Source organism: Periplaneta americana, chromosome 3 (genome assembly GCF_040183065.1).
Source record: "Periplaneta americana isolate PAMFEO1 chromosome 3, P.americana_PAMFEO1_priV1, whole genome shotgun sequence".
In the NCBI taxonomy this organism is placed as follows: domain Eukaryota; kingdom Metazoa; phylum Arthropoda; class Insecta; order Blattodea; family Blattidae; genus Periplaneta; species Periplaneta americana.
Genome location: NC_091119.1, coordinates 20,955,342 through 20,965,091, shown reverse-complemented (window position 1 = coordinate 20,965,091; position 9,750 = coordinate 20,955,342). Strand labels below are relative to the sequence as shown.

Genomic DNA, 9,750 nt, shown 5'->3' with positions numbered 1-9,750 from the left:
CCAATGATTCAATTCAAACCAATTAATTACCATGGTTACCTGAAAGTGAAAAGTAAAGTCAAACTATGAATGAAAGATATATATGGTAATGCACGGGTTACATGAATAACTGAAGTACAGAGAAACTGATTCATCGGGCTAGTGGAATCCATATATAGACAACAATGTCTAACAACGAACGCGATAAGGTACTCTTCGCGTCACGATTGCAGTATAAACAGGAGTGCACTCACACGGAACAGACAGATCGTCGGCAGAAGAGATAGCTAAACCTGTGCAAGATAAGTTGTCTGCCTGTACACTGCAGATCGCTCTCAGGCGGCGTTCAACCTCGACTTCACACAGGTGCGTACAACAGTTACAACACTACATAATTACATTTTCTGTACATAGGTCCTCTCCCAGTGGAGATCACTACCAATTTTTATGCAACAACGTTGTTTTGGTCGACCTTGTTGGCGAGTTGGTATAGCGCTGGCCTTCTATGCCCAAGGTTGCGGGTTCGATCCCGGGCAAGGCCGTTGGCATTTAAGTGTGCTTAAATGCGACAGGCTCATGTCAGTAGATTTACTGGCATGTAAAAGAACTCCTGCGGGACAAAATTCCGGCACATTCGGCGACGCTGATATAACTTCTGCAGTTGCGAGCGTCGTTGAATAAAACATGACATTTAACATTGATCTGTGCAACAATTGAAATTCATGCACTATGTAGACCAGGGATGAGAAGATATTAGCTCCCAATCTTGGTAGAAGAGCTGGACCTTGATCACGAGCGCATAGCGCATCCACTACGTAGGGTCGTAACGTAGAGAACAGGGATGTACAGTACATGCACATGCAGCGAATAAAGGCAGCAATTATTACAATAACTTGCGTTACTAAATTTCTGGCTATGTAATAGGGCTAATTATTCAGTTATTTAATATACATGTACATATATAAACAAATCGCAAAGGGAAGGGTTTTTTAGGAACAAAAAGAGAAATAGGAAAAGTTAATTGTATGTAAATCATTTTACTGTTAAAAGCAATTATTTATTATGTAAATACTTCACTTCATTGGTTAGGAGAAACTAATAGGATCTACCTGCTCGACGTGTGTGATCTCTAAGAACTTTTGAGTATTTGTTGAAAAAATAATAATGGCAATATTGATTGAAATAGAGTATATTGATTGTGTGATTGTGAAAATGTAGTCCTTACTCTCCAGTCGTAATTATGTAATGAGTTTTCTTAGTGATTTGTGAGGTGCACGTAACACGAAAAACCAAATTGATTAAATTAAGATATTGAGAGCCATCGTAATTTTTGGGGTCAATCATTTAAGGGGATATGTGTGACATTTAAAACTTCCACAATTTCGGCCAAAAATTTGTGAAATTTAAACTATATAAACAGATCTATCCTAATAATATCTGTACAAAATTTGGTGCAATTAGGTCTAATAGTCTTGAAATTATATTTTTAAGTATATTTTATATTGACGTTACTAAAAAAGCTCCTTGCATCAAAGTTTTCAAAATGTTTAGTTCATATTTGCTAAAAATTCTGAAAATAGTTATTGGAATAAAAGTGAATTAGCTTTTTGAGCTTAGTAATAGTATAAGTTAAAGTGCAATCAAAGATAAAATATTATTTCTAAATTAAAGAGACACGTAGTCTAATAAAAGTAAATATCCAGAAACAAGCAACAAATAAAACATCAACAATACATTTAAAATAAAGAAATAAAAGGAATCTAGATACAATCTACTGACCAAAATGTAAATTAATTTACCTCCGATGTTAATTCCGAAATGAATTTATTTCTCTCTTCTCCTGAATAATGCCTATATATTTTTTTTTCATTTTGCGCCTCATATTGCCGTTTTATGTTGCTTTTTTTTTTGCAAATGACATTTTTTTACACAACAATAACTGGACTTCATCACCGTGTTCGAAGCATAAATATTGTATCTTCCACTCTCCCTTGAAATCTTTAAGCGCTTCCGTTCCGTCATGATGCGCTGTGTTCTAAGATCTGTACATCCTTTAGCAATGTTTACAGGTAAAAAAGCTCCGCGCGCACGCAGCGGGCATAAAATAGCTCTCGCTCGCAATTATTAGTCACCATCGCAAGACTCATGTAGACCATAGGCGCGGACTTTTTTTAATTTTGGGGAAAGGGGGATAGGGCACTGCAAGAAAAAAGTACGGAAAAGTTCAATTGCTGTTTGTAAAAAAATTCCTCGACATATTTTATAGAAAATAATCTTGCCTAATTTTTCATATTTATAATACTCATGGAAATTGCTTAACCCAAGATGGTTGAAAACTATGGCCCATAAGGAGGAGACTGTACTGAAGAATAGGTGTATATCCTAAAATTCGTTTTTTTTTTTAATTTTTAAATTAAAAAATTCGAAATATTGTTGTGAATTATTTCACCAAGTTTCATTTGCATACTCCGTTCTAACAGGTGTTTCTGGCGCCATTTTAAAAGTCGTGCCCTATTTTAAATGCCACGATGGGTCACGCCTATCCCTTCTGCAAGTGTCTCCTCTCTTTATTTCAAAATTACTTTGGTTTTCCTCAATTTTCTGATTGTTTGCACATTGGGACAGGGAGGCCGTTTCATATAGTACATATGTGTGTTCAACTGATTCGTTTTTTCCATAATATAACAATTGGCGATTTCTTAAATGTGATGTTCTAGCGTTAAGCTCGATTTGTGATAATATTTCGCTATTATCCAGTAGACCGTTGAATATTTTATACAATAAAAGTTGCTCAACAAGTAATCAACGATTGGAAAAAGACATTACATTAAATTCAGCAAGTAAACTAAGATGCAAAAGAGAAAGTGATATTTGGAAACCACCGAGAAGAACAGCTTTTATCTTTCTCACGAAAAACTGCAAACAAAAGAAATTTCCTGGACCACTGGCTAAAAAGAAACTGCCTACTGAAGGATGCACTGGAACGATTGGTGAACGGAAGAAAAGAGTTCGGGGCAGAAGAAGAAATCAGCTGATAGACAACATTGAGATACATGGATTGTATGAGGAGACGAAGAGGAAGACGGAAAACAGGAAAGATTGGAGAATGCTGGGTTTGCAGTGAAAGACATTCCCTAGCCAGAAAGCTATGCATCAATCATATATGCACCTATTTCCATGTTAAGACCTATTTTTACTTTTTTGCGCCTATAACAGCCTTTTCCTCTTTAAATTGTATATGGGTTACATCAGCTGCTTGTCTATGCGGATGACGTGAATATGCTAGGAGAAAGTCCACGAACAACTAGGGAAAACACGCGAATTTTACTGGAAGCAAGTAAAGAGATAGGTTTGGAAGTAAATCCCGAAAAGACAAAGTATATGATTATGTCTCGTGAGAGAATATTGTACGAAATGGAAACATAAAAATTCGAGATTTATCCTTCGAAGAGGTGGAAAAATTCACATATCTTGGAGCAACAATAACAAATATAAATAACACTCAGGAGGAAATGAAACACCGAATAAATATGGGAAATGCCTGTTATTTTTCGGTTGAGAAGCTTTTATCATCCAGTCTGCTGTCAAAATATCTGAAAGTTAGAATTTATAAAACACTTATATTACCGGTTGTTCTGTATGGTTGTGAAACTTGGACTCTTACTTTGAGAGAGGAAAATAGGTTAAGGGTGTTTGAGAATAAGGTGCTTAGGAAAATATTTGGGGCTAAGCGGGATGAAGTTACAGGAGAATGGAGAAAGTTACACAACACAGAATTGCACGCATTGTATTCTTCACCTGACATAATTAGGAACATTAAATCCAGACGTTTGAGATGGGCAGGGCATGTAGCACTTAATGCATATAGAGTGTTAGTTGGGAGGCCGGAGGGAAAAAGACCTTTAGGGAGGCCAAGACGTAGATGGGAAGATAATATTAAAATGGATTTGAGGGAGGTGGGACATGATGATAGCGAATAGATTAATCTTGCTCAGGATAGGGACCAATGGTGGGCTTATGTGAGGGCGGCAATGAACCTCCGGGTTCCTTAAAAGCCAGTAAGTAAGTATTGCATAAAATTACGACAATATTAAACAAAATGTTACAACTATAGAGCGTCGAAGAGGAGCTGATCATAGGGCCGACACTCCCAGAAACGTTTTGAACTTTCAGGTAAACGAACATTGTGGACGACTGTAGAAAATATGTCAGTCCTCTTACCTATTCATGGCGACACTGGCTGCTGTCCGATTAAGGGACCTTATCAACATGTTGATATACATACAGGGTGGAAGTGATTGAAAGATTGAATGGGACGATAGGGTGCACTTAAATGAATAGAAAACCTATATTACTTTTTGTGATTAAAAGCACAGTTAATTATAAAATTAGCAACATCACCGCTAAGACACTCCCCTTTCTTTTCGTAATACAAATTTAAGTGGTCAACGAATTCAGGTCTGTCTCCCTAGGTGAACCTCTCCTTCTCTGACTACAACGTTGAAATCTGTTCGCAACGTTCAGTGGCTTAAAATTAATGTTTTTTATTAAGGGGAGAGGATGGTATTTTTAAAACTTTTTTTCCTATTTGGTGTAAAATATTAATTTTATGAATGTACAGAGCTCATAGGTGTGGTAACTCAACCAAATAAAAAAAATATTTGAGGGCCCAAATTTGAAAAAAAATATACCCAATGCAGGATTGTACTAAAACCGATATATCTAAACAGTTTTTAAAGATAGATTCAAACAATTTTTTGCAATGTATTTGCAAACTCATGTTCTACAAACTGTCTGTAACAGAATTTTGATATTAGTTCCTGCGTTTGTAAAATAAACAATTAAAATTCAATAACAATTTTCTGATTTCCTTTCTTGCAAACAAACGGACGTATTTTTAAAATGAAATCAATAAACAAAATTGTGTTACAGAGGAAAGTTTCCTAATAGTCTAAAGAATATATGTTCTAAATTTCATGCATGTATCTTTAATAGTTCAGAAATTATATCCATTTTTGTCTGGCAATGTAGCAATAAAAAAAATGAAGTTACTGGAAACCTATAAAAGCGGGCGAGTGATTTAAAAATCCATAGCGCAGGAAGTTTAAAAATGACGTCTCAACATCCGATAAGGGCACAAATACCCACAAAATGTAATGCAATGTAGTCCACACATATCAAAGGTTATTTTAAAGAAAATTTTTTTCTATTTGAAAATTTAATTTACCAGAAACAACAATAAAAGTGGGCGAGTGATTTAAAAATCCATAACGCAGGAAGTTTAAAAATGGCGACTCAACATCCGACAAGGGCACAAATACCCACAAAATGATATGCTATGCATTCCACACATATCACAGGGTATTTTAAATAATTTTTTTTTAGAAAATTTACTCATTTTTCACCAAAAAATACCATTTTCTCCCCTTAAATTTACACGAAAACCATCTGCGCTACTGAAATACGCCAGAAGGGTAATTAATTTTTATTAGATTTTCTTTCGACACGGGCAAAAATCACGATCCGATTTGCAATAGTTACCGAATAAGAGGATGTTAAACATTTGGGAAAAACATTTTTTTTTCCCAGAAAACTATGGACTTTTCACCAATATGATATTATTTTTTTTTTTGTTACATCCAACTTGAGCTATAAGCTCTGAAAATCTGCAGAGTCACTTCAACACTGTATTTAGATTCCAATCGATCTATTAACATGCAATGTTTGTCTTATTTTTCAGTTGGTTTAAAGAAGTACTCATCAAGATGCTAGATTCTCTGTTAGAGTGGATCCTGGCTGCAGGCATCGTCACATTAATTGCTTACGTCATTGGCACATGGACTCACAATCACTTCTATAAGATGAATGTGCACCATCTTAAGCCCGTACCATTCTTCGGCAATATGGCACCAATGATCTTGGGAAAGCTCTCATATCCTGACTTCATCAACGATTTGTACAAAAAGTTGGATGGTCATAAATACGGGGGTGTGTATGAATTTTTTAGACCCGTAATTATGCTTAGAGACCCTGAGCTCATAAAAACTGTGACTATTAAGGATTTTGAATTCTTCGTCGACCACACAAATCCTGTCACTGAAGATGTTGAACCCCTTCTTGGAAAAGGATTATTGAACCTCAAAGGTAAGATAGAAATTATTCTGAATTTATAAAAAAAAAAAAAAAAAAAATACCAGGGAATTCCAAAAATAATAATAACGTTGTTACTGTTTCACACTAAATTAATTTTTGTTGCTTTTGGCATTACATACTTTCATGTACCTTGTATTGTATTGTATTTATTAACATTCCATGGTATTCATACATTGCTTACAGCTAGAATATGGAACAAGTCAAAAACTTAATACTATTATAAAATCTTAATTTATAGTCACAGTCTGCAGTACATGAAATATATACAGGCGAGATTTACAATATAGTCTACTAGTACAACACAAAGTTTTAGTATCAATTTCATGATGTGTTATTGAATGTCATGAATTCACCTACAGAATAGAAGGCGTTAGAAATTAGGTAATTCTTTAATTTGGCCTGAAATAATTTTATGTTTTGAGTTTCATTTTTTTATATCGATAGAGAGGCCATTAAACATTTTTACTGCCATATAACACACTCCTTTTTGATAGCACGATAGACTTGCCGATGGGGTATGAAAGTCATTTTTTGACGTGTATTTATGCTATGAACTGTTGAATTAGTTACAAAGTTTTCACGATTACATACGAGGAAGATTATTAATGAAAAGATATACTGACAAGCCATGGGCATTATTTATAGTTTTTTTTAAATAGTTTACACGATTCCCTAGATTTGGCACCTACTATTATTCTAATTACTCTTTTTTGTAATAGAAATTTATTGTTACTATCTGTGGAATTTTCCCTGAATATTATTCCAAAACTCATTACCGAGTGGAAGTATGCCATTTCGTAGTCGTTCACTCAATCTTCAGCGGGTGAAATGTTCATTCGTTGAAGATGCAGTAAAATTTTTAGATTCTTATTATACTTAAATATTAAGTGCATCGATAACAAATGAAATTTTCAGTGACGAAGCTAAGGTATAAATACTGGATACATTGAAAAACAATCTGCTTGCCTTTTATCTCTTTACGAGTATACTGTAGATATTTCTCGGTAGCAGGTATGGGTGAATCCAGAAATGCATATAGAGTGTTAGTTGGAAGGCCGGAGGGAAAAAGACCTTTGGAGAGGCCGAGACGTAGATGAGAGTATAATATTAGAATGGATTTGAGGGAGGTGGGATATGATGATAGAGACTGGATTAATCTTGCACAGGATAGGGACCGATGGCGAGCTTATATGAGGGCGGCAATGAACCTCCGGGTTCCTTAAAAGCCATAACTAAGCAAGATATTTCTCGGCTTTTATATCAAAATGTTGTGAGAGCTGTCCCCACAAGGAGATGATGACCACTCATTTTTACCCCCAAACAGAATACAGTATAACGTAACTTCTTTCTCTCAGAGTACCCAGTTAGCTAAGGTTCTTATAGGACTACCATGAAAATTGGAAATTTCTGTTTTGTCTTCCTCCATCCGCTACTTTAATATGTAATTGTGGTGTCGATCTTCTCTCTTTGTAAGCACATTTTGTTTCATAATTTCAATTTGAAATCGATTTCTCTTTTAATTCTACAAATAATGACCTCATTGTTCACAAAAATTAATATATAAAAAAAACACACACACGCACGCACGCACACTCACTCACTCACTCACTCACTCACTCTCTTTTTCGATTAAACTAACACTCAACAACGCAGCACATTTACAAAACACCAATATAGCGTAATATATTATTGTAAAAAAGAGGCTAGCCGCATTTCGTACCGACATGTAGCGAATCGATATCCCCTTCCTGGTCCCCCCTCCAACTTTCTAGTCAAGGTCGTAACTATGCCACTTACAGGTATGCTCATTCTCAGACTCCCGATTACGTTCTGTAATCACAACCTTCCAATGTAGAGCGTGCTGTTCCTCGTTCGAAGCTCGACGGATGACTGCGGAAGGCAGTTCAAGTACTTAGTAACGTACGAACAGTGCGGGACAATGACACAGTCAAAACCTTCTGTAAGCAAACGATCATTCCGTACAGTGTGGGAGAAAGACTATTATTTGTTTTGCGTTCGGTAAAGTGTTTACTATGTTGTAAGGTACTGTCAGGAATACTACTGAGCAACATAAAACTACATTATACGCTCTGCCATCCAGAACATGCCGAAGTGACAGGGAAGCTGTTTTTTGTAATATGTATTCATATACCAACGTTGTTGTTGTTGTTATTATTATTATTATTATTATTATTATTATTATTATTATTATTAATAGTAGTAGTAATAATAGTAGTAGTAGTAGTAGTATTGTTATTACTATTGTTACGTCTATTACAATTTTTATTATTATTATTATTATTATTATTATTATTATTATTATTATTATTATTATTATTATTATTATTATTATTATTATTATAAATTAGAACAGAATTGCAGACAGTTTTTATAAACGAACAAATTGAAAGCTACCGTAATAATTGGTTATATCACGTAGATAGGATGAGCAATTCGAGACTACCAAAATTACTGTATCAATACCGACCGATTGGAAGGAGGGACGTGGGACGACCAAAGAAGAGATGGAGAGATATGCTGTGAGGACGGAACAGGCATTTTGCCTATACCGTGAAGTGCAGAAGAAGAAGAAGATTATTATTGTAGTGATTTTATCCCAACATAAATACATGTTATGATAACATAATCTTTCAGAGGCACTACAGTTTCAAGAATTGAAAGCACTTCATGAAAGGCCAAACATTGAAGAGAGTCGAACAATTCAGAGTCTATGTTTAGGAGCAAGTTTTGTAGTATGTTGGGAATTAGCTAAGGCACTAAACCCTTCACGGATGGTGAACTTGTAAAGAGATGTATGGTGTCTGAACAAAATATTGTTAATTATATTTATCTCTGTACTGGAACAACTCAAATTTGAATTCACAGAACATTAGATTTAGTGATTTTAGACGTATGGAAAGTGATATTAATCTTGTTAATCCTTTCGTAGTAAATAGTGAAAGTGCAGTTCCAGGACGAGTTAATTGATTTACAAAGTAACGTAGAATTCAGAACTAAATGCAGAGAATATGACTTGACAAGCATAGAAGTATTAAAAAATTAACAAAACGAAATATCCCAAGATGAGCTTATTCTCTACCACTATGTTAGCTACCTTTTCCTGGACATACATGTGCGAAGAATTATTTTCGAGAATGAAGGTTACTAAATCGAAACATAGATCCCGATTAACAGATGCGGTGCTGCAATGTAGTTGCGGAGCCCAGTTCGTACACTGTGTGTGTTGTGCAGTGCAGCATCATCCGTGTAATCGGGGCTTTTACAATTTTGAGCATATCTGCTCTAGAGACTTCTGCTACAATCCTCGCACTGAACTCTCCATTCTGGGATAACTGCCAACAGTGAATTTAATAATATATGGAAGGATCTGAGTGAAACCTAGTGTCACGATATATCGTTACTACGAACTTATAGACCTATTGTTACTAGGTGTAACTCAAATTTTTAAGATAGGCTAAGACTCAAAAGGCTCTTAAGAGCATTGCCACTGGAAGTTATAAAGAATTTGAAAGTAAGTTTGAAAGGTATATACATAAATATAGAACCAAAAATATGAATTCTCTGCGTTTGTCTGAACCAAAATGTAAAACCAATGCA

The 9,750-nt window shown here is 35.1% G+C and overlaps 1 protein-coding gene across 1 annotated transcript in view; it reads left to right on the top strand.

Annotated features, from left to right (window-relative positions):
• The first annotated feature begins 231 nt into the window (after nt 1-231).
• LOC138695835 (cytochrome P450 9e2-like) overlaps nt 232-9,750 on the top strand; it is a 29,198-nt gene continuing 19,679 nt past the window's right edge. The window contains exons 1-2 of the mRNA XM_069820106.1: nt 232-345; nt 5,720-6,123. Coding sequence (XP_069676207.1) covers nt 5,745-6,123 — 379 coding nt within the window. The 5' untranslated portion in view covers nt 232-345; nt 5,720-5,744. The remainder of the gene's footprint in view (nt 346-5,719; nt 6,124-9,750) is intronic.